At 40.7% G+C, this 26331-nt stretch overlaps 1 protein-coding gene across 1 annotated transcript in view; it reads right to left on the bottom strand.

The window, feature by feature from the left end:
* LOC117430633 (gamma-aminobutyric acid receptor subunit alpha-3) overlaps nt 1-26331 on the bottom strand; it is a 118971-nt gene that overhangs the window by 60844 nt on the left and 31796 nt on the right. Inside the window, exons 3-4 of the mRNA XM_034050895.3 lie at nt 23613-23731; nt 16643-16710 (exon numbers count right to left, since the gene is read on the bottom strand). Of these exons, the coding sequence (XP_033906786.1) occupies nt 16643-16710; nt 23613-23731 (187 nt within the window). The remainder of the gene's footprint in view (nt 1-16642; nt 16711-23612; nt 23732-26331) is intronic.

Genomic DNA, 26331 nt, shown 5'->3' with positions numbered 1-26331 from the left:
TCATTTTGTAGTATATTTGATTACGTGATAAATAAAATGTATTAATTATGTTCATTTATTTAGTTTTTATTTTTGTTCCCAATTCTAAAATTCTAGGTGCTGCAGAACTTTTGTCCATAGCTTCACTTAAAACTGAATCAGAACAGGAACGCTTGGCAAAATTGAAAGTTTCTAGAGATATTTGTTTTTTTGCCCCAGTGGCAAAAATGTTCTGGCTACGCCAGTGCTCATTATGTAGGCCTACTGAAATCTCTTAGATTTATCATTGACTCCATTGGTCTGGGTACATGTCACATACTTGGTGCATCCATTTTTATTTATTAATTTATTTTGGTGCCTAAGGATGCAGGAAGTGGAAGTGCTGTCGGTGCGGCCGAATACAACTTTACTCTTGCTAACGTATGAGCAGTGTATGGTCTGCACTACCTGTAATATTGTCATGAATTTGCTGTGTGAGGGCTGGCATTTAGTGTTTCAACCAATTAGCACTAAGCATTGCAATGTGAGGGCGGGTGCTTATTGTTTCAACCTATCAGCAACAAGCATTGTCCTGCTGCAATGGAGTGTTTACTTTCCAAAAGTCTTGTAACAGCTGGTTTCACTGTGATAATTGAGCTCAGCAATGTCTGATGACAAAACGTGAAAAACATTCTCTAGCATCCAGCACTACATTTAAAACAAAGCCAAGCAAGAAATATTGTAACTGTTAACATACATGTCAATATATCTCTCAATAAACAAGCCATATTATAACATGTTGTACATGTTATTGTTTGTGTTTGTTTAGCACTTCCCTTTAATAAGCTGCATGTTGGAATTATAGGTACTGTACAGCATTGTGCAGAAATGAAACTGGAACTGGTTCCACCATTTGGTGCTACTTGTGTTTGTACTTAATAAATGCTCAGTTAGTAAATAGTCTATATTTTATGCTGAAACACCTGTCCAATTTTGTGGGTTTACTAGTACAAAAACCGTAACTTGAAAAAGATTGAACAGTAAAAAGGTTTACCAGAGCTTCTTAGCAAAAAAAAAGTGCCTCGCTACGCTCCACAGTTCTTCTGTACCTTTGACCCCCAACTATTAAACAAAGTTAGGCACCCCTGAGCCCAAATATGCACTACAGTGAGATCGATACAATGGGGACAAAAACACATTGTTGCAATAATTACAAGCACAGCAGTAAGATACTGGTTGCATCATTTGTGTTTCTTTTTCTCAACATGAAGTAGTTGCCTGCGAGACACAGTCATGTTTGAATGTTTTAAAGGCTTCGTCTTACTGAGCGTACACATTGTATTTCATAGAGACCATACCCACAGCCAAACAGAACCATATATTGAAAAAAAAAGAAAAGAAAGAGAATTCAATAGAAGAATTCTGTAAATATGCCGGCTGTGCTGTTTCACACTGAAGCACAGACGCTTCTGAAAAGCTTCATTAGCAAATGGTTAGTCCCACACTCCCTTTTTATACAGGAGCAGCTTGTAATGTAAACATTTTAATTCCACCCATGCATGTTATCAACAGAGCAGCGTTTTATTTTTGTCATCGATTGAAATGAATGTTGCTGATTTCAGTGACACTCAATTTTGCTCAGAGTAATCCGAGCAATTTTCATCTTCTTTCTGAAAAGATGAGAAATGGCTTTTAATCCACAGAAGGAAGGAAAGAAGGTGTACAATGCCACGCTGGATTTCCATGCTCGAGTGGCTGTCAAACCGACAAAGCTATTCCTTTTGTACACAAAAATCCATTAGTTCTTGACTAAATCATCCACTGAATATTGTAATTCCCATTTTCTCTATCATACATACTGGAATATTTTTCTGTGAGCTCTGCATCAGACCTTATTAAACAACCAGTAATTGTAAAAGTGTGAATCGGGCAGTAAAAACACAGGGACTTCTCAAAGAGTAAGCAGCAGGGTTCTGATAAATATAGCGTTATACATCCCCACATGTTGCTACAACTGTTTAAATAACGTACCTGTATTTTTTTTTTCATTGTTAGCATCCTGACAACTTTTTACACTTTTAACTTTAAAGTGCTTTGTGATGCAAACCTTCTTTATTTCAAGTTATTGAGTGTGTAATACATGGAGACTGTTTGGGTGCGTTAAGTAACTCATCGCTCATAGCAAGAATTTTTCCTCTCACTCAGATCACTGATGAAATCTGCTCTGCAGCTCTGAGCTGCTCAGAGGGAGTGGAACTGAGCGTGCCGTAACTGGGTTATTTCACTGAGCTGCTCTGAGCGGCTCACTTTCTTAACGCACCATCAGTCTGTATGTTACATATTTTGCAAACATATGATGCAATACGCCAGTCATGCTGTCATAACGCTTTTTTTGTTTTGTTTTGAAAGACAGATTTGATCTAATTGTGTAGTTCAATACATTCAAAATAGTTCACTAAAATACAAAAAAAAAAAAATCCATTTCATATAGCCTTTAATTTAGAATATAACAACAACGTACTATAACAAATGTGTTTGTGGCAAAGTAGCTAGTAAGGGGAACAGGTGTAGTGGTGATGCAATGCAGGAGTGACAGGCAGACAACGGTAATTTAGTGAATAAGTGTTTATTGTGCCGTTTCCAGGTCTGGCGACCGTCAAATAATAAATCCCCGGCAGTACACAACAATGTGTAAAGCGCGGGGAGCGTGAATAACACAACACAGTCCTGAACAGAAAACAAAGGCACGGTCACCAGTCCTGGGTGAATCCAAACGTGCAGGTGCTCTGTACAGTGGTGCTCCGGATAGTGCTTTCGTGGCGACAGCTCCGGAGGTGTGCTTTAACTGTCTAGTGGTGCAATAAAGACAGACAATTACAGACAGACAGAAATAACACACAACACGTAACACTTATTTCTCTTATTTTCTGAGAGCTCCTCTCTCAGTCCTTCTCTCCTAGCATTAACCCAAACGAAGGAAAAGAACAGCGTTACCCTGGCCCCTATATGTAATCCCGCATGATATCTAGGTAAACGGTTGCAGCTGCCTTATTACTTGCAGCTGCCCCTCGTTTACAGAGTCTCGCTTCTTTCCAGGCTGACCCACTTCCCGGTCCCGGAAACAAACTGTCAGGCCAGCCCTTCCAGATACTTCTCCTCCCGTTCTTTAGCGCCCTCACAGGTCGGGAGGAAGATTTATCAACAGAACTCATTGTATTTCTGTCACAGTGTTATTAAAAAAAAAAAAAAAAGTATTTGTAATTCAATGGAATAGTTTCAAATTCTAGTATCCACCCCCTGCTTTATACATTTACAAAAAAGAAAAGAAAAACAGCTGTACTTTTTAAAACATTATTTAGACAAGAACAACAACATACTATCAAATATGTATGTTGGGGATTAGGATTGTACAGAAAGACGGTGTACTGTATATCATCGTGCAGTTTGATTAGGACACACAAAGCTTTGCTTCATCTTTGCTATTTCTAACTGTTTCAATGGGCTTTGGGCACTTGTTTTGAATCCCTGATTTGTAAGTTTACAAGGAAAGAAAAAGAAAAAGACACCTAAATGCAGTTTTCCTGTCTTGTTTAAAAAAAAAGACATAACATAATCAGAGGAGTAATGAAAAGGGAAACAAATACCGTGTGACACTGTTATAGTTGTGTGGAGGCTTCACAATTACCCTCAAAGAGCAGAGGTTCAGGGGAATCTATTAGAAGTTTATCTTGCTCATAGTATCAGATGACTTATACTTTCTGTATTCCTTACAAAGTAAAATGATTAATCAAAACTCTTCCATTGCCTATGGTTAATTACTGATGGGAGGTTAATTAGTGTGGGGAGACATGAGCAGACAGTGGAACACACGCCATGCGAACAGATGTTCAATAACAGCAAAAAGGTAAGGCGTTTTTTTTTTTTTTCTTATAACAATTAAAAGTAGGCCTACTGCAACCAAAGCTTGCTAATGGCTTTTAGAAAAATCACTAAACAATTAGCTATTTAAAAAAAAAAATGTAATTAAGAAAAATGGCAGACTTTATTTTTGGTACACTAGTGTACCGTGTAATGTATCCTATCTAGACAACTGCATATCCAATTACCATGTAACTTTAGCACAGCTGAGCGTTTTCACATACCGGTATATCCAGAGAAGCAATGATTCCATTGTGATGAAACGTGGTTTGCACACAAGCTAAAGTATCATAATCTTGGGCTATAAACATCTGTTAGTCTGTACGTACTGTAGTGTCCAGAAATGTACTCTGCCCCTTTAAGTAATACAACGTAAACAGTAATAGCACAAAGGTAAGGTCAAGAACCGGACCAGGGGTGTCCGAAGTTTACAATTTCAAGTACCTTTTTCAAGCGCATTTATTTGTGTTTCTAGCCAGTTCCATATTTCAGCTTAATAAATGACACTTGCTAAATGTAAACCATGTCTTAGTATTTACTCCCTCTGTCAAGAACTTGTAAAAACATTACACCATGGTATCAGAATGTGTTCCTGTTGTCAGTGACAATAACACTGAATTCAATAAATGAAAAGTATCAAATAATTTACTATATTGCTATTGCTGATAAAAGTCAATTTAATACATACATACATATATATATACTTGGCATTTATTAACAGTAACAGCCAATTCAATAAATTGTAAAATGAACTCATTAGTATTTATTTATGTTGTCAGTGACCATAACAAGCTATTCAATAAATTGTGAAGACTATCATTACCATCTGTGCACAAGGTATGTGGTATGTGGTGTGGAATAAAAACTGTGTTTTATACACTCCCTTAATCTACAATCGATTACTACTGAGGCCATGGGTATTCTACATGTCCAGTCAAGTAAGCTGTCTCTGGCTAGGGTTGAGTTACTGCAAATAAACAATGCTATACCAACCGCCTCAACATAATCAATTGTATCTTAAACTTTAAAAGGAGAGTTAATTATGGCATCATATTGCAATATATATATATACAGACGTGCTCAAATTTGTTGGTACCCTTACAGCTCATTGAAATAATGCTTCATTCCTCCTGAAAAGTGATGAAATTAAAAGCTATTTTATCATGTATACTTGCATGCCTTTGGTATGTCATAGAATAAAGCAAAGAAGCTGTGAAAAGAGATGAATTATTGCTTATTCTACAAAGATATTCTAAAATGGCCTGGACACATTTGTTGGTACCCCTTAGAAAAGATAATAAATAATTGGATTATAGTGATATTTCAAACTAATTAGTTTCTTTAATTAGTATCACACATGTCTCCAATCTTGTAATCAGTCATTCAGCCTATTTAAATGGAGAAAAGTAGTCACTGTGCTGTTTGGTATCATTGTGTGCACCACACTGAACATGGACCAGGGAAAGCAAAGGAGAGAGTTGTCTGAGGAGATCAGAAAGAAAATAATAGACAAGCATGGTAATGGTAAAGGCTACAAGACCATCTCCAAGCAGCTTGATGTTCCTGTGACAACAGTTGCAAATATTATTAAAAAGTTTAAGGTCCATGGAACTGTAGCCAACCTCCCTGGGCGCGGCCGCAAGAGGAAAATCGACCCCAGAGTGAACAGAAGGATAGTGCGAATGGTAGAAAAAGAACCAAGGATAACTGCCAAAGAGATACAAGCTGAACTCCAAGGTGAAGGTACGTCAGTTTCTGATCGCACCATCCCTCACTTTTTGAGCGAAAGTGGGCTCCATGGAAGAAGACCCAGGAGGACTCCACTTTTGACAGAAAAACATAAAAAAGCCAGAGTGGAATTTGCTAAAATGCATATTGACAAGCCACAATCCTTCTGGGAGAATGTCCTTTGGACAGATGAGTCAAAACTGGAGCTATTTGGCAAGTCACATCAGCTCTATGTTCACAGACGAAAAAATGAAGCTTTCAAAGAAAAGAACACCATACCTACAGTGAAACATGGAGGAGGCTCGGTTATGTTTTGGGGCTGCTTTGCTGTGCCTGGCACAGGGTGCCTTGAATCTGTGCAGGGCACAATGAAATCTCAAGACTATCAAGGCATTCTGGAGCGAAACGTACTGCCCAGTGTCAGAAAGCTCTGTCTCAGTCGCAGGTCATGGGTCCTCCAACAGGATAATGACCCAAAACACACAGCTAAAAGCACCCAAGAATGGATAAGAACAAAACATTGGACTATTCTGAAGTGGCCTTCTATGAGTCCTGATCTGAATCCTATCGAACATCTATGGAAAGAGCTGAAACTTGCAGTCTAGAGAAGGCACCCATCAAACCTGAGACAGCTGGAGCAGTTTGCTCAGGAAGAGTGGGCCAAACTACCTGTTAACAGGTGCAGAAGTCTCATTGAGAGCTACAGAAAACGTTGGATTGCAGTGATTGCCTCTAAAGGTTGTGCAACAAAATATTAGGTTAGCGGTCCCATCATTTTTGTCCATGCCATTTTCATTTGTTTTATTATTTACAATATTATGTTGAATAAAAAATCAAAAGCAAAGTCTGATTTCTATTAAATATGGAATAAACAATGGTGGATGCCAATTACTTTTGTCAGTTTCAAGTTATTTCAGAGAAAATTGTGCATTCTTCGTTTTTTGCGGAGGGGTACCAACAAATTTGAGCACGTCTGTATATATATATATATATATATATATATATATATATATAAGATAAACAACTTCAATGTGTGCAACTGGACTTTGTTGTTGATGATGGCATCAAGTCGTGGCTCAAACTTCGTGGTGGAGATACAAAGAATTGCATGGAGGTGCTAGTCAGTAAGCCTTGATCGGTTTGGATTTGTTATGGTTCAAAAGCGAAAATGTTTTCTCACAGAAATAAATGCTGCCAAACAGCAATGCAATCCAGAGGGCATGAGCTCGAAAATGCAGGAAAGATGCAGCTGGAAGGTTGGCATAGAATTGAGCCAAACTCTGGCTTCGATACCTAGCTTTGAACCGCAAGCTCTCTGAAGTTCAATCAGTCAAACTCTGGCTTCAATACTTAGCTTTGACCTGCAAGCTTTCTGAAGCTCAATATGAGCCAAACTCTGGCTTTGTACTCAGCTTTGAACCGCAAGCTCCCTGAAGTTCAATCAGTCAAACTCTGGCTTCATACTCAGCTTTGAACTACGAGCTTTCTGAAGTTCAATCAGTCAAACTCTGGCTTTGGACTCTGCTTTGAACTACGAGCTATCTGAAATTCAATCAGTCAAACTCTGGCTTCATAACTCAGCTTTGAACTACAAGCGCTCTGAAATTCAATCAGTCAGACTCTGGCTTCATAACTCAGCTTTGAACTACGAGCTCTCTGAAATTCAATCAGTCAAACTCTGGCTTTGATACTCAGCTTTGAACTGCAACCTTTCTGAAGTTCAATCAGTCAGACTCTGGCTTCATAACTCAGCTTTGAACTACAAGTGCTCTGAAATTCAATCAGTCAAACTCTGGCTTCATCATTCAGTTTCGAACTGCAAGCTTTCTGAAATTCAATCAGTCAAACTCTGGCTTCAATACTCAGCTTTGAACTACAAGCTTTCTGAAGTTCAATCGGTCAAGCTGGCTTTGATACTCAGCTTTGAACTGCAAGCTTTCTGAAGTTCAATCAGTCAAACTCTGGCTTCATAACTCAGTTTTGAACTACAAGCTCTCTGAAATTAAATCTGTCAAACTCTGGCTTCATAACTCAGCTTAGAACTGCAAGCTTTCTGAAGTTCAAGCAGTCATACTCTGGCTTCATAACTCAGCTTTGAACTACGACCTCTCTGAAGTTCAATCAGTCATACTCTGGCTTCATAACTCAGCTTTGAACTACGAGCTCTCCGAAATTCAATCAGTCAAACTCTGGCTTCATAAATCAGCTTTGAACTACGAGCTCTCTGAAATTCAATCAGTCAAACTCTGGCTTTGATACTCAGCTTTGAACTGCAACCTTTCTGAAGTTCAATCAGTCAAACTGGCTCTGATACTCAGCCTTGAACTACAAGCTCTCTGAAATTCAATCTGTCAAACTCTGGCTTCATAACTCAGCTTTGAACTACGAGCTCTCTGAAATTCAATCAGTCAAACTCTGGCTTCATAAATCAGCTTTGAACTACGAGCTCTCTGAAATTCAATCAGTCAAACTCTGGCTTCATAAATCAGCTTTGAACTGCAAGCTTTCTGAAGTTCAATCTGTCAAACTCTGGCTTCATAACTCAGCTTTGAACTACGAGCTCTCTGAAATTCAATCAGTCAAACTCTGGCTTCATAAATCAGCTTTGAACTACGAGCTCTCTGAAATTCAATCAGTCAAACTCTGGCTTCATAACTCAGCTTTGAACTGCAAGCTTTCTGAAGTTCAATCAGTCAAACTCTGGCTTCATAACTCAGTTTTGAACTACAAGCTCTCTGAAATTCAATCTGTCAAACTCTGGCTTCATAACTCAGCTTTGAACTATGAGCTCTCTGAAATTAAATCAGTCAAACTCTGGCTTCATAACTCAGCTTAGAACTGCAAGCTTTCTGAAGTTCAAGCAGTCATACTCTGGCTTCATAACTCAGCTTTGAACTGCAAGCTTTCTGAAGTTCAATCAGTCAAACTCTGGCTTCATAACTCTGGAGCTCAATCCGCTCTAGCTGCATGTCACCCGGAATGCGGTCTCTGTCAAAACCGAAGGGGTCGGCAAATACAACAAGCTCGCTGTCATGGGATCGAAAATCTGGGAAATATTTCTCAAACTCTTTCTGAAGGTACTCCAAGAGAGATTTGTACTTGTGTGTACTGGTGAAGTGAGGTAGTATATCGGCAGCCTCTTAGAGGCAGGGATGTGTGAAGTTTCCCTCGCTCATGTGCTTTTGCAGTAGTTTAATTTTCTGCTCAAAGGCTTTTATGTGGTTAAATGTCCTTGGCCATGAAGCTTGAGATTGAGGTAATTGAGATGCTCAGTGACATCCACAAGGATGCTGAGATCACATAGACATGCTTCATCTGTTAATTGTGGTAAGTGGCAACCTTTCCACTGCATAAACTCATCGATTTATTTTCGCAACTGAAAGAAGCGCTTTAATGTCACCCCTCTACTAAGCCACCGTACTGCTGAAAAATAAAATACATCTCCCTGCTGTGCATCCGGTTGCTCCAGAAACGCTCTGAACTGATGGTGGTTCAATCATTTGCTCTTTATAAAACTGACACACTGCACCACAGTGTCCATTACACCTTCAAGATTGATGACAGATGACACAATAGCTTCCTGCTGTATGATGCATTGGTAATTGAGAATCTCTGAGCAACCCATCTCTTTTTCCCTATTCTTCTTAAGGCCAACTAGTCCTGGCACTGCTTCAGTCATGCACGGTCCCCCCTCAGTTGTAACACCCCCGAGACCCGGCCACCGCAAACCATTTCTTTCCATTTCATTACAAACCGCTTAAAAAATGTCATGGCCCCTGGTTTGATCCTTCAGAGAGGTGAGTGTAAGCAACTCTTCAGAAATCTCAAACTCCTCCATCACTTCATGCACAAAGATGAGAAGTTGAGTTGTGTGTTCTTAATACTTGGACACCCGCTAGTTCTTGTGGACACAGGTGCATCAGCGAATGTGTTGGACATCAACACATTTAATTATCTACCTGCTATGCTAGCATGAGAAACCACACCAATCAAGATATATACCTATGGGTCCCCGAATAGCTCACCTGGTAAAAGCAGTGCCGCATGGCGTGCCGGGTGAGGCATACAACTAGAGATCGCAAGTTCAAATCCTTATGTGTATGGCAGCCGGTCTTCGCTGGGGACACCCGGGGGGGGGGGGGGGAGGCACCGCATTGGCTTTGGCGCTCCTGGGGTTGGGGAGGTGAGATCTGACTTAGACTGTTTCTCCTCACCGTGCCATGGCAACCCCTATAGGCAGAGTGAGCTTGGGGGCGAAGATTTGCCGGGCTGGCCTTTGTCCTCCATAGGCCGATAGCCTGCAGGCATCCGCTCTCAAGTTCTTGGGTGTAAAAAGACACCAATTGGCTGGTGGAATCAGAGGACGCCACTGAGCCTTAGGTCCCTAAGCTGTGTGGGGAAGCGCCGCAGTGAAGGAGAAAAATAATAATAATTGGGCATTCCAAATTGGGAGAAAAATTTTAATGATTTCAGAGTCTAAATTATTTAAAAAAATGCCAATTGGCTTCCGGCCACATCACAGTACCGAAACTGCTCTGCTCCGTATTGTGAATGATCTCTTGCTCAATGCTGATGCTGCTGCTCCCTCTGTCCTTGTCCCCCTTGACCTAACTGCTGCTTTTGATACCATAGATCATACCATTCTTCTTGACCACCTTCAGAAGTATGTTGGGATCTCTGGAACCTGTCTTTCCTGGCTGTCCTCTTACCTATCTAGAGGCATGCAGTCTGTTTTCTATGGTGGAAGCAGTGCTGACGCAAACCCGGTCACGTGCGGTGTCTCTCAAGGATTTATTCTCAGGCCTCTTCTCGTCAACATCTACATGCTTTCCTTGGGTCAACTTATCTGCCAACATAGCTTCATGTTTCACGCCTATGCTGATGACACCCAGCTCTACCTAAAACTAGACCCTGGATGTCCATCTGCCATGGTTCGGCTCTCAGCTTGCATCCAAGACATCGAGGCCTGGATGTCTGCCAATTTTCTTCAGCTCAACACCAACCTATCTGAACTTCTTCTAGTAGGATAGAAAACTCAACTCAAGAATCTCAATACTGCTGCCTTGAACCTCGGAAACTGTCTGCTGCTGCCTTCCCCCACTGTGCCCAAATCTCCTCTGTAGTCAAATCCTTCTTCTACCACCTCTGAAACATCTCATAGGTCAGTCCCTACCTTTCCCTCCTGGATGCAGAGATACTCTGTCATGCATTCATCTCCTCTCACATCGACTACTGTAACTCTCTCTATGGTGGTCTTCCGTCATGCGCCATAAACAGACTGCAGCTGGTTTAAAATGCCGCTGCTAGGATCCTTACCAGATGTAAAAAACAAGAGCACATTACCCCGTCTTGCCCAACCACACTGGCTACTTGTTCAGTTCAGGATTACAAAATTCTCCTGCTTGCCTACAAGGCCCTCCATCACACAGGTCCAGAGTATCTCTCCAACCTGCTGACCTGCTATGTCCCTGCACACAAGCTGAGGTCCTCTGACTCAGGCCTGCTGGTTATACCCAAGCAAAAGCGCATAACACTCGGAGAGTGCTCTTTTAGCTTCATGGCCCCAACTCTCTGGGACTCTCTCCCAGCTTTAGTGCGTGCAGCTCCCACAGTCGCTCGCTTCAAATCAGCTCTCAAGACCAACTTGTTCTCTCTTGCTTTTAATGCTCTCTAAGCCTGGTGTCTGTTATTAGCTGTTGTCTAAATTGCTAATTCAGGTTTTTTACTCCATCTTATTCGTATGATTCTGCTTGACACACGCATCCACAATGTTTAGAATTCCTAGCCTTTTATTTAATGTATTATGCCTATATTTAATGTATTATGCATTGTTCCTCACTATCTTGTAAAGCGCTTTGTGATGGTCGTCCACTATGAAAGGCTTATGTGGGCAGCAGTGTGGAGTAGTGGTTAGGGCTCTGGACTCTTGACCGGAGGGTCGTGGGTTCAATCCCAGGTGGGTACACTGCTGCTGTACCCTTGAGCAAGGTACTTTACCTAGATTGCTCCAGTAAAAACCCAACTGTATAAATGGGTAATTGTATGTAAAAATAATGCGATATCTTGTAACAATTGTAAGTCGCCCTGGATAAGGGCGTCAGCTAAGAAATAAATAATAATAATAAAATAAATATTGATTGATTGATTGATTGATTGATTGATTGATATATGCCTATGGTTCAACTATACCTCTGCCAGTATGAGGAAAATTTAAATCACAAATGAACTTTCGAGACAAGACCATAGAAGGCACTATTTATAGTAGATCATGCAGCTGTCACACTGCTTGGCTACATTGAAGCAGTTGCGTTTGACCTTGTGCGCCTAGTTTGTAATGTCAAAGATAAACAGAAGAGCTGGCTTGTAGAAAAATATGCAGACATTTTTCAATGCATAGGCAAGCTGAAGGGACACCAAGTGAAACTCCACATTGATCCTACTGTTTGACCATCAGCTCAACCACACAGACGCATTCTTCTTTCACATGCGTAAGCTTGTGGAAAAAGAAATGGAGGAGCTTGAAGCTCTGGATGTTATTGAGCGAGGAGAAGGCCCCACACCTTGGGTGTCGCCTATAGTTGTCGCTCCAAAACCAAAACAGCCTGGAAATATTCGACTGTGTGTTGATATCAGATAGCCTAATCAACCCATTCGACGTGAAAGATACATAACACCCGCTTTTGATGACATTATCACCGATCTCAATGGAGCAAAGGTGTTTTCTAAGCTAGACCTAAACGCTGGATATGATTAGCTAGAATGTCGGTCTGCGGCGCTACAAACAGCTTAACTGGAATCTGGAATCTCATGGCAGCTGAGATCTTCCAGAACATTATCAGAGAAGCCCCAGCAGGCATACCAGGTGTACTGGATGTCAGCAGTGACATACTGGTGTTTGGCACAACTCAGCAAGAACATGGTGATCACCTAGAGAAAGTCTTCAAGATAATATGAGACTAATCTGATGCTCAGTGCTCAATGGATATGTGTTTTCAGGACAAGGTGTTTCAGCAGACCCCAATAAGATTGCAGACATTAAACAAGTCAAATAAACTTTCTTGGATTAGTTACCTATTGTGGATATTTCATCCCTGACCTAGCTACAGAGCTTACAAAACAAAGATCAGCCATGGTCCTGGTCTGAACCACATCACTAAGCATTCAACACCCTAAAGAGTAAACTAACAGGTGACACGGTGCTGCCTACTTGATCCGCTGAAGAAAACAGAACTGCGCATGGATGCCAGTCCAGTTGGGTTAGGAGCCATATTAACCCAAAGATCCCAAGATGGTCAAATATACACACTAGCATATGCCAGTAAAGAATTATCTCCTGAACAGAGATTCCTCCAAGCCACCACCAAGAATTGAGAGATGGCTACTAAAATTTCAAAATTACAAATTTGACGTCACCTACAAAGCAGGCTCCAGCAATCCTGCTGACTACTTTTCAAGACATCCGCTTTCACCTTCAGAGATGGACAACAGTCAGGCTACAGTGCTTGCAGAAGAACAGGTTTGTTTTGTCATTGACCACACCTTTCCCCATGCGATGACCCTAGAGATTGTGATTGACTCAGAACTGGACATTGGCACCAGTTTCTTGTCGTTGCCAAAGAAAAAAATATACAGTATACATACGTGAGGCATGAAATCTCCTTCTATGAGGAACCAGACTCTTTATCCCAGAATCACTGCCCAGTCTCTGTCTTTGATCTTGCTCACAAAGGCCATCAAGGCATTGTCAAAACCAACCATCTGATAAAAGAAAAGGTCTGGTTCCCCAGCATTGACGCAATGGCAGAAAATCACATTAGATCGTGCATTGCATGTGAAGCAGCAACCAACAGCATTGTCCGCTCACCACTGCAAATGACTCTGTTACCTCTGCTCCTTGGTCAGAAGTCAGCATTAATTTCTGCACTCTACTGAAAGAGAATACTTGCTTGTCAGGATGGTTGACCATTCCAGATTCCCAAAAGTTGAAATAGTGTCCACGACTTTTGCCAGAGAAGCAAATCCGTAACTCGACAAAATCTTCTCAGAGCATGGAATATCAAAGACTGTCAAGACAGACAATGAACCTCCATTTAACAGCGATGATTTTGCCCGATTTGCTACCTGCCTTGGATTTCCCCATCAAAATATCACACCAGATTTGCCACAAGCTAATGGCAATGTGGAAAGATTTTTACAGACACTGAAAAAGACACTGCCACAGTACAACATAAAGACTTAAAGCTATACCGATTTCTCAGTCTACAGCGCAACCCCACGCTGTTCCACAGGCAAAGCACCTGCAACTGTGTAGTTTAACAGACAACTAAGAACACTATGTAACACAATTTTTGTTCCTGGGTTGTAAGTGTTATTTCCTAATTGCTTATGCCTCAAAAGTATAGAAAATGGCTATTATTCCCCACAAACTTTGCTTTTGTGACCACGACAGTGATAATTTGAAATTTACCTATTTCCAATGAGAAAACGGGCGAATTTGTGTCTTTTCGTTCACATAAAGTCAGAAAAAAACAACATATGAATCCAAATTAACATGTATTTATACTAAAGTAATACAAAAATGACTACAAAAGATTTAGAAGTGAGTAGTTTTTCGAGATTTACGATTATACTGTAAATCACTTTCACGAATCAGCCCCCAAATGTAGTCTCCCATCATGTTCTCATTATACTGTCCTTGGTAGCGGCGTTCAAAGTCCAGTATATCCTGGTGGAAGTGCCAAAGTGCCAATTGTCCATCTTACCTTCCAGAGTTTTTTTGCAGTGCTCGCAGGTGAAATGAGGTGCCCAGGGTTTGTCTTGATCCCTGACAGGCATGCCGAAATATGCCTTGTAGGCCTCACACATCGTAGCAGATGCTTCCACGGAGTACTTTTTCGTTATTGTCTTGATAAATTGGCCGCAGACATAGAAAAATGCGTCTGCCGGATGCTTGCAGCCTCTTGATGCCATCTCAGAAAAATGCAGATATGTATCCACAGCTGGAACTAAACTGAACTGGTGGGCTTAAGGCCCCTGTATTTATACTACTATTTATATTACTGGAAAGTTCTAGAAAGTTTACTCAGCACTAAATCTATCTGGAATGTTCTGGAAAATAGGTAAATTTCAAAATATCACTGTCCTGGTCACAAAAGCAAAGTTTGTGGGGAATAATAGCCATTTTCTATAATTTTGAGGCATAAGCAATTAGGAAATAACACTTACTACCCAGGAACAAAAAAAAAAAAAAAAATATTTGTTACACGGTGGAATCAATCTTCCAAATGTTCCATGTGTGGGCAGCAGTGTGGAGTAGTGGTCAGGGCTCTGGACTCTTGACCGGAGGGTTGTAGGTTCAATCCCAGCTGAAATAAATAATAATAATAATAACAAAGATCTCCAGAAAAAGCCAAGAAAACCATTCAATGGCCGAGTGAGACCGAGAGAAGCCAAAAAAAAAGGGACGTATCTCATGAATACTGATAGACCCGATACCACATAGATAACACGGAAATAAACAAATAAGATAGCTGCTTCTGCATCAAGCACTCAAAGAACATCACAGACATTTGCAGAGCTTTTTTTAGATGTTATAGTAATAAAATAACGACTTGGATCGCATTATTGAGGAGTTTGGTGATAAAACGAGTGATCAGGAGATGATTTATCGGTATGTACTACTATTACGAGGTATGTAAAAAATATAGCGAACAAGAGGTGGGGCAGGGCTGGAGATGCAGTACTGAGTGTTCTGTTGATATGCAGTGCCTTTTAAACCTGTTTTACTGTGAAAAAAAATACTTTTAAACAGTGCATCTAAAATAAACTGTGCGTGTGAAAATAAATTGGACCTGACGCGCCTGACACACGCTGAATAAATGGACCGCAAAGGGTTAAAAAGTCACACAGATCAACAGCACCATGATAACTGCCCGACGTGGACAACACACTGTGACAAGAAATGTTTCACATTTCAAGCGACTTCAAGCAGGAAAGTTCAACAGCATTGGATTCAAACTCCTGTGCTCAAGAGGGAACGGACGATGATGATGCAACCCCTCGATACCTCCGAGAAAGAATAAACACTCCTGCACATCTGAAGGACTTTGTTCTGACATAAGACTGGTGCATGCAAGTATGTAAAAAACAAATGTAAATGTTTGTGAATCTATTTGTACATTCTAGGATAGCAGGAGGACATATAGTGAGTTGCAAACGTGTTCTGGATAGTTTAATGTTTAAACACTAGTATGCAAATGTGTTCTGGATAGTTTAATGTTTAAACACTAGTGGGCAGCAGTGTGGAGAAGTTGTTAGGGCTCTGGACTCTTGACCGGAGGGTCGTGGGTTCAATCCCCGGTGGGGACACTGCTGCTGTACCCTTGAGCAAGGTACTTTACCTAGATTGCTCCAGTAAAAACCCAACTGTATAAATGGGTAATTGTATGTAGAAAATAATGTGATATCTTGTAACAATTGTAAGTTGCCCTGGATAAGGGCGTCTGCTAAGAAATAAAAAATAATAATAATAACATAAGAAGATATTTTTATTTTTCAAATGTACTGCTGCCCCTTTAAGTAATACAATGTAAACAGTAGTGCAGGACAGCAGTAATAAACATTAATGTTAGCTGCTAACCATGGAATAAAGTTCATGTGAATTGAGACCCACCTGTGCATCCGAATCTTCATTACCTGTTTACCAGAGAGTAAGGACATTACACGTACCTCAAACGTACATATGCCCAGGTGCAAACAGCGGATGCAGGTCACGGTGATCCACTGTTTCCTGTTACTGCTAGCTCTTGTTTTGAATTTATAGCCATGGCAGAGGATGGGTGTCACTGACATGCTTTTTTTATTTAGGCAGTGAGATGTTTTGTTTTGAATGTGCTGCCCTTATCAGAAGTGAGTTTGAATGCATGTCAGGAGAAATGCACATTTGGCTTTTTTAAGAAGAGGCACAACATATGATTATTATAAATTCAAGAAACCACACATCATCATTTTCTCAACATGCAGTGCACACAAAACTTACCATGTCAGTGTCTGAAACTGGTCCAAAACTTGTAACGTAGATATCTGTTTCCACTTCAGTTACACTTTCTGTGGAAACAATAACAAAGATACAAAACGATTAGCATTAAGTTTTAATTTACCAAACCCATCTGGCAATGGTTAACCAGGGCTGTTTTGTGATGGGAAGTACGCAAAGCAGCCTTTCAGACAAGCCTGTTAAAAGGCAGAGCAAAAGCACTTTTTCTCCCTTGGTCTTTCCACATGATGAGTGGTGAAAGGCCAGGGAAATGCTTTTTACATGACAAACACTGCATCTGGCTTGACTAAAAGAGAGAGAGAGAGAGAGAGAGAGAGAGAGAGAGAGAGACATGCAAACATGCAACATGAAAAAAGTCAGCTCTGAAAATGTGCTGAACATCATCACTGTAAACCTGAAGCAGGAGGCTTCTTTTTCACAACACTAATGTGTTTTAAAGGTCATTAGCAGTCAGACAGGAATAAGCCATTTCAATGATTTGCACACATGCCAGTCCACGCAGTGTTGAAGCAGCTTGAGCTCTGCCCCATGCCACAGACAGCAGAAGCCCCCTCTCTTATCTGGTGAGGAAAGTTGACAAGCCGCAGGAGCTTAGAGCAATAGCAATAGCAAAAACATGACGGCTGTCGTAAGCGGTGAAAACAAGCTGGCATCCAGAATTCCTTTTATATAATATAAGCGTTATCGGGGTAAGCTAAGTGGTTAAACGCATTTCATAATATAAACAGATCTGTTCTAATATATTAAGCGTGCACAACTGAATAGTTCAGCATAACATCCCATTGCATTGCAGTTTAAGGCCTCCCACGATTTACAATGAGTTTAAATAGCAAACAACAGGGAGGAGAGGCTTAGCAAAACCAGGAAGGGCTCAAATTGCATTCCTCTTAGGGCTCCAGCTATTCACACCACTTTGACTTGCTATGTTCTGGTGAGAGAGAAGCCACAATAAATCACCAAGTAAGTGTTTCTAAGGCAGTTGCAGGACTCTAGTCAACGTGTCTCAGGAATATGTCCAGACATCGTCTGTGTTCCTAAATCCGGCGCTGGATGCCAACCGATCAACAGGGATGATGTCATTGTTGAGCTGTTGACAACTATCTTTAAGGCACAGACTGGGCTTCAAAATGGTGGATCCCAGGAACAGCCAGTGGGTTCTGCCCTCTTATCATTGTTGACCAGCAGTGGTATAGGAACGCTCCCTTTCGCATTTCCATTGCTGGCCATGATTGTTTCATAGTAAACTTCAATAATCACCCGTATCTATAAAACACGCAACACAGTTACATTTAGAAATACTAAAAGAATCTTGAATACATTCAATTCAAACGTTTCCACTAGGAGTCTTTTTCAGTGTCTTCAGTCGAAGCAGTGTCTGGCACAGGGTTGAATATTGGATAGCAAGACAACTCCAGTAGCAGAATCTTCCCCTCGGTTGTATTATTATTAATATCTGCAGTCACTGAGAGCTTTAGGCAGTGTTCTGAAATCAGGGTTTTCCATCTACCTTCCGCCCGTCCTCCTCCATGAGCTTCTGTGGAAATGACGCTTTCTGGTGACGTCAGACCAGTACCACAGTTCTGCGAGGTTTAAAGCAAGCACAAGTAGCAATTTTCTGTTTTCACTCATGTTTCTCGTTCTTGCTCCCTGAACACCCAACCCCGAGTGATAGATTTCTTCCTCTTATGCAGCTATGCCTGAGCTTGACTGCTTATTAATCATTCAATCGGGTCCAGGCACAGTCTGGACGTATGAACTCATCCCAGCCGACTTTAAACACCCTCTGCCCAAATACATACATATTAAATAACAAAACACAAAATACACACAGGGGCGGGGTGTACCCCGCCACAGTTTCACATCCTGTTTGAGCAGCACTCAAGGTAGGAGTACATCCAGAAATCTAATCTGTGTACAATTACGCAGCTAGGTATTATCTGACCTATTACTGATTACTGATTTAATTTGTTAAATGGAAGTACTGTAGGTCATGATGGTCAAAAATAAGCCCATCGTGGTTTCAGCCACTTCTCTTTTGCTAGGAAGTGTAGTTGCTTATGAAAGGATGCTGAAGGTAGTGGCTGCCGATCCCAGAATACATGATTCTAGTTTCTTATCAATAAACACATGATATTCTCCATGCTTTTTCTTGTCATGTTTTTCATGTAAAAAAAATACTGTGATTGATGCATCCCTTTATCAATCAATTGCTATATATTTTTATGATTAAACTATACCACCAGCATTTTCTCAGCATGATCACAATGAGAGAGCTGATGTTTTTATTGCTCTGTGCATGTCTCATGCTGTTTTTCACACTGGAAAGCCAAAGGGCCTGTGCTTGAAGCAGTTTACTCCTGTTTGCAATTTGCTCCGTTTTTTTAAAGGAAAAAAACACCTATCAATTTTAGATAACTAGAACTAGGTCTATTATCTTCTTTCCTACCAACCATAAATAGGGCGCTATCTCTCCTGCTGGGATCCCACAAGGCCATGCAGAGTTTCTTTATTGAAACACTGTTACCCATTGTAGGAACTGATACCATCATTGGTGCATTAGGAGGGTCCTCTCGTCACAGGCACAGAGAAGGTTAAACACTCTCGCTTTTTAATCAAAACAGGGGTAAAATTACAGACTGGATTAAAATAATTGCAGAATAGGCCCTACGTTTTGACTTTATCTCAAACCCCTTTCCATTAACCAAGACATACAACTCTGTCCTGCAACAACATGCCAAAACCTCCTTTCAAATTGGCAATATGCATTCATGTTTTTTTAAAGTGTGTTGTTAGAAACAGATTTTCCCACAGATAAATGGTTTAATTAAATACAAAAAGTCATAAAAACAAGATGGACACATACTGGTTGTCTGTATTTGATTTTGAACAGCTGGCTGACTATGGCATTGCATTTAAGATATATAATCCATGAGACTATTTCTGGAACGCAGAATTGAACCTTGTGATGTGATCACATCCTCAGCTTAAGAAAAGGGGTAATAATCAGAAAAGCAGCATTTATAAAAAATAAAGGACTGGATACCTACACCTTTATAGGATTTCAGCAATTGCAGGTGTCACTGATATTTTGATGTTAAGGGTCTGGGTGCATCAATAGTACTCATGATAAGTGAGACTCAGAGGAGGGCCTCTGTATTGACAGAGGGACAGACACGTATCCTCTGCAGAGCGCACTCACTATATTTCACTGTGGCTTGTGTCAAATCTCCTCCCATGGTTCACTCCTTAGTCTAGGTAATCGAGAGAACTTTCAAACAACAGTATCTTACGTTATGTTTATACCACATGATGTGGCTACGATTTAGTGCTTTGGTATTGGTATGTTTGAAGTTTTTGTTGTTAGAAATGTGAGATATGTACAAAACTTGTTCATCTCACAGACTTTGGAGTGATGAATAAAGCTGTCTTGTGTTGGTGCCTGTTCCCATAAGGAATTGTAATTACAGCAACTCGGCTCATTAACATACGCTGCATGAAATGGAAGAGAGATCACGTAATGACATTTTACTGTCAATTTTATTGCATGGCCAAATCCACTATAATAGGGATGGATAGATCTATATTGGCTTGCCATTAATTGTACTTGTAGAGTAGGGTAAAAGTAAAACAAAAAAGTGTTGGGTGATGCATTACGGACACAGAGCCCTGCTGGTGAGGTGATGTTACAAGCTCCACACCTGCAGATGAGCCTGGCTCTCTCGCCCGCTGGTTAAGATGCTCAATTGTGGTGTGTGTGGTCGCCATTTCGCTCCCTTTTACAGGTACACCTTGACCGTGTCTATTTTCATCACATTAATTGGCTTTGTATAAAAGCAAACGTGCTTGAAATTCTGATGTGTCTGTGAAAGTGTGTTCAACAGTGTGATGCACAGATACAGGGTGGAAAGCAGGCATGGATTCTAATTTCAAACACCATGCTCTGCAGCATGAAAACAACCTGGAAGTGTGCTGTTTGTGCAAACATTCCGTGGTTGCCTAGCAATGTCCTGGGTGCTTCAATGAGAGGTGCATCTCTCTATCTAGGGCAGATTCATGACAGCCTTGATCACTCTGCAGTCTGAGAGATGAGAGGATCAGGAATCAAGTGCTCTTTGTGTTCTGTCAATCCTCCTTACTAAGGTTAACCCCTTCACTGTTAGTAGGACGGATTGGGTCTGTAAGGTTTCATATAAATTGTAATAATTGTATGCACCCCTTTAAATGTTAAAGACGTGAGCAATGATTGAAACTTATTCTCTGAACATTGTGTGATTTTCCTGTGTTTAATGCAAGGCTTTTCAACTCTGCACATAGACATTTCACACCTACACTGATTAACTGGTATAATCTTGGGTCCCGTCTTTGTTTGTCACAAGATGTTATCTCTTCAAAAGCTGTTTCCTCATCTCTATTGTAACGTTTCTATTGAAAAACCACAAACCTGCTGATTGAACCAGACATGAAACATATATATCCTCTAGCCTTGCCAGAGAAGTGTTGCGCTTTCTTTTTTCTTGAAAAACAAAAATGTCTATTTTTTGCTTTTTTGTTAGTGAATAGAAAGAGTAGTAAATATTGCAAAATTCAGGAACAAGTTTTCATTACATTACATCAGCATCCAACTGGAAATACACATTAAGCTTTGGCTAATGACACACACTTGTGCTGAATCAAGCTATCAAATGTAATGTCTTAGGTATCTGGCATCAATTGTCTTTCTTTTCATGTCAATGTGTGAGGCTGCATCATAGGGGTGCATTCATGTACAGCAACTACACAGGTACCCAGTATAGAACTGCAGTCTGTAAAATAGACTGCATTTGCCATCCAGGCACTTGTGCTAGTCTGCGTTTCCAAACCTTCTTTATTGAAGCACAAAGGCAATATACACAAACATACCTCCAATAACGATCCACCTCAGTTCACTTGTGTGTGGCTCTGAAACACTGGATATTTACAATGGTGGGACCACTTTTGAAAGTGAACAAAAACTAAAACTTTAAATACGTGCTTTTTGCTTTCTTTTTCAAAGTAAACATTGTGTTATAAATGCAATAAACCACTCCAGGGGGTGCACTGTTGTACATAATCACACATGCGGTGAACAGTCCTGCTCTAGATTGGGATACACTAAACCTTCTGAATTTGTATAATACTTCCTTATCTATTTCGTGTGTCTGCACTCATAGATATCCTACATGTTTAATAGTCACCATTGGGGCAGTCTCTGAGCCATCCATGTCCTTCTTATGTCCTTCTGTTCTTAATGAGGTCAATATAAAAATGACCACTAGGGGTGATGGAAAGCCTCTGACAAACTCACTGTTTCAGGGAGGAAGAAATATATTAAACATGCCAACTGGTAAGAAATGATAAATCAAGCACACAGACCATGGGGTGATACAAACTGATAATCACATCAATACTAAACAAATTCAGAGGGTATAAGATATTCCTTGCAGCATATGCAATGCAACATAAATGATCCATAACAGTTCTGGTCACCTCGTTACAAAAAGGATATTGATGCACTAGAAAGAGTGCAAAGAAGAGCGACCAGAATTATCCCGGGTTTAAAAGGCATGTCGTATGCAGACAGGCTAAAATAATTGAATCTATTCAGTCTTGAACAAAGAAGACTACACGGTGATCTGATTCAAGCATTCAAAATTCTAAAAGGTATTGACAACGTCGACCCAGGGGACTTTTTCGACCTGAAAAAAGAAACAAGGACCAGGGGTCACAAATGGAGATTAGATAAAGGGGCATTCAGAACAGAAAATAGGAGGCACTTTTTTACACAGAGAATTGTGAGGGTCTGGAACCAACTCCCCAGTAATGTTGTGAAGCTGACACCCTGGGATCCTTCAAGAAGCTGCTTGATGAGATTCTGGGGTCAATAAGCTACTAACAACCAAACGAGCAAGATGGGCCGAATGGCCTCCTCTCGTTTGTAAACTTTCTTATGTTCTTATGTTCTTATGTATGTCGTCAGGTGAGTTTGGATGATTCAGGGTATGTATGGTAATGCAGAACGAGCAGCCTTCTGCACCACAAACACTGCTTAATACAGTATTTAAACAGCCAGAGAAATAACAATAGACCAAATGTGTGCCCAGTTCACTGTCCTGGAAACAAGCTCTGAAATAAGCAGAAAACCCTGTGAGTTATGAGCAACTGGAACAGTGCCTGCAGCATCATTCACACATCGAGTGCACAGACCCCACAGGGACACCACGTGAAATTTAAACTGAAGGGTTTTCTCATAGTGCTATTCAATGAGCTCTGATGCCAGCCTGTACAATGTAATTCTTTTTTATTTTTGCACCACAGTTTGAATGGATTTTTCCTCATTTAGCTCTTGAATTCCATCTGGATGGACAGCGTGGTGCTGATTTCTGAAAGTTATACATGCCTGAGCTGCCATGGGGCCAACAACAAGAAAACAAAGAAACCAGAAAAACGAATTCTTGAAATAAAAGAATAAAAAAAATGTTTTTGCACAAACACCCACACGTCAGCAGACATAGCAATCGACACAAAAAACCCTTTTGCTGTGCGTGTGAGCAGAGTGCTGAGTCACTTCCCACTTCAGGACCACAGCGCCTCCTACTGATCTCTGTTGTTTGACACCCTGTTTATATCATTGCAGGAGTGTGGTGTCCCACCTCCAAGCACTCTTTCCTAGACCTACATACAGGTCTACAGTGTTGAACAAATTTAAACGTCTGGGTCTGATAGATACAGCTAAAATCCTGTGACGTTTGTGTAGTTTCATCCGACAGTACTCAAAATGTTACTGGGAATTATGCTTTTCTATATAAAATCTCTTTGAGGTTCAGATGCCCCTAAGACTGAACACAAGCACTTAGAAATGACCTACATCTGAAAACTGTCAACACCACAAAAAAAACAAAACACAAGCAATGCACAACACGAAACTCTTACACACCTCCCAGGCCAGGTCTCAGCCTGTTGTCATAGCCGTCCAGCAGTCTGTCGAGGATTCGGGTAAAGATTGTGATATTATCTTTACCGTCATCTGGGAGGAGAACGTCATGTCTCATATATCTGTGAGAAAGAGAAAAAAGAGAGAAACATACCATTTACTTTTCCAAGTTTTAGTATATTAATTTCACATCTGAAGCATTAATATTGTAATGCTTCAGATGTGAAACTCGGCATTATAAGCAACATTGTTTTGAATCCTCTTTGCAGTAAATGAGATCCTTCAATGAAAAAAAAAAAAGTTTATGGCGCATGTTTGCATGGTGGGTAATTTAAAGTTTTTTTTTTTTTTTTTAATTCTGCCGCACACTTGCTGTATTGATTTAGACATAAACATGAGGAGGTTTAATTTTAAAATACCATGCAGCCGTGCACCAGATTAGACAGGAACAAGAAGAAACAATGTTGTTAAATCCAAAGGGATTAGTAAAGGATGTCACAGAGCTGAATGTAACTTTGCAGCACTTCTGTTGCAGTATTTCACCTAAGATTGTACAAGCAGTAAATGAGATCTAAACCACGACTTTCATTTCAACTTCCTTGTCTTAATTATACGCCTATATGCCTACACATATATTAATCTGTGCAAGTTGCTGACGATCACTAAGGAAGTACTATACAGTTATGCTTTTCCTCCCACATAAAAAAACAAATATTCTGACAAAGCAAAAGTACTGCACCAGAAATCTGTCTTCACTGTACGGTCAAATGTAATTACATTTAATGAATACTATGTTATGGAGTGTCTATAATCACTCTCAGAGGTTCTTGCTCGTTTTACTCCCTGTACTGTTCCAGTGTCTGTAATCACTCTCAGAGGTTCTTGTTTGTTCTACTCCCTGTACTGTTCCAGAGTGTCTGTAATCACTCTCAGAGGTTCTTGTTCGTTCTACTCCCTGTACTGTTCTGGAGTGTCTGTAATCACTCTCAGAGGTTCTTGTTTGTTCTACTCCCTGTACTGTTCCGGAGTGTCTGTAATCACTCTCAGAGGTTCATGTTTGTTCTAATCCCTGTACTGTTCCAGTGTCTGTAATCACTCTCAGAGGATCTTGCTCGTTCTACTCCCTGTACTGTTCCAGTGTCTGTAATCACTCTCAGAGGATCTTTCTTGTTCCTCTCCCTGTACTGTTCCGGAGTGTCTGTAATCACTCTCAGAGGTTCTTGTTTGTTCTACTCCCTGTACTGTTCCAGTGTCTGTAATCACTCTCAGAGGTTCTTGTTTGTTCTACTCCCTGTACTGTTCCAGTGTCTGTAATCACTCTCAGAGGATCTTTCTTGTTCCTCTCCCTGTACTGTTCCGGAGTGTCTGTAATCACTCTCAGAGGTTCTTGTTTGTTCTACTCCCTGTACTGTTCCAGTGTCTGTAATCACTCTCAGAGGATCTTGCTCATTCTACTCCCTGTACTGTTCCAGTGTCTGTAATCACTCTCAGAGGATCTTGCTCATTCTACTCCCTGTACTGTTCCAGTGTCTGTAATCACTCTCAGAGGTTCTTGTTTGTTCTACTCCCTGTACTGTTCCAGTGTCTGTAATCACTCTCAGAGGTTCTTGTTTGTTCTACTCCTTGTACTGTTCCGGAGTGTCTGTAATCACTCTCAGAGGTTCTTGCTCGTTCTACTCCCTGTACTGTTCCAAAGTGTCTGTAATCACTCTCAGAGGTTCTTGTTTGTTCGACTCCCTGTACTGTTCCAGACTGTCTGTAATCACTCTCAGAGGTTCTTGCTCGTTTTACTCCCTGTACTGTTCCAGAGTGTCTGTAATCACTCTCAGAGGTTCTTGTTTGTTCTACTCCCTGTACTGTTCCGGAGTGTCTGTAATCACTCTCAGAGGTTCTTGTTTGTTCTACTCCCTGTACTGTTCCAGTGTCTGTAATCACTCTCAGAGGTTCTTGCTCGTTCTACTCCCTGTACTGTTCCAGTGTCTGTAATCACTCTCAGAGGTTCTTGTTTGTTCTACTCCCTGTACTGTTCCAGTGTCTGTAATCACTCTCAGAGGTTCTTGTTTGTTCTACTCCCTGTACTGTTCCAGTGTCTGTAATCACTCTCAGAGGATCTTGCTTGTTCCTCCCTGTACTGTTCCGGAGTGTCTGTAATCACTCTCAGAGGTTCTTGGTTCTGTCACTCCCTTATTGAGTTACCATTTAAGAATCCTAAATGTAAACTAATATTTGTTCCCCCCTACATGCACATTTGTTATTTATCCTATTTGTATGTAAATTATGCATGTAGAAAGCAATGTTATCATGAATTATTGTAGGTGAGACTGGACCTGTCAGAGGGGACTGGATGGGATAGGGATAGTTTAGGGATAGGGTTAGAAAAAGTGGTCTTAAATTAAGGTTTTAGTTGAAAATCCATGGATATAGTATGCAAAGAAAGATTACTTTGTTAGAATAAAATAAGAGGCTACAAATATTTGGAAGGGGAACCAATATTCCTGAATATATTGGTTCCTAGGGGGAACGAATAATGGTTCCTCTGACACCAGGCCTGAACAGCGTTCCTCATTCTATTCACATCATGTGACAATGAGACCTTTCAATTCTGCAAGCCACACCCATGTCTCACTGACACATGGTTTGGCTAGCATGAGAAAGATGTTCAACAGGCCAAAGCCAGGTAAAGGAAAATGCAACAGAACCCAGATCCATTCACAGTCATTAC

Source organism: Acipenser ruthenus, chromosome 26 (assembly GCF_902713425.1).
Source record: "Acipenser ruthenus chromosome 26, fAciRut3.2 maternal haplotype, whole genome shotgun sequence".
NCBI classification, from domain to species: Eukaryota; Metazoa; Chordata; class Actinopteri; order Acipenseriformes; family Acipenseridae; genus Acipenser; species Acipenser ruthenus.
The sequence above is the reverse complement of the archived record's forward strand: the minus strand, read 5'-3'. Positions and strand labels throughout refer to the sequence as shown.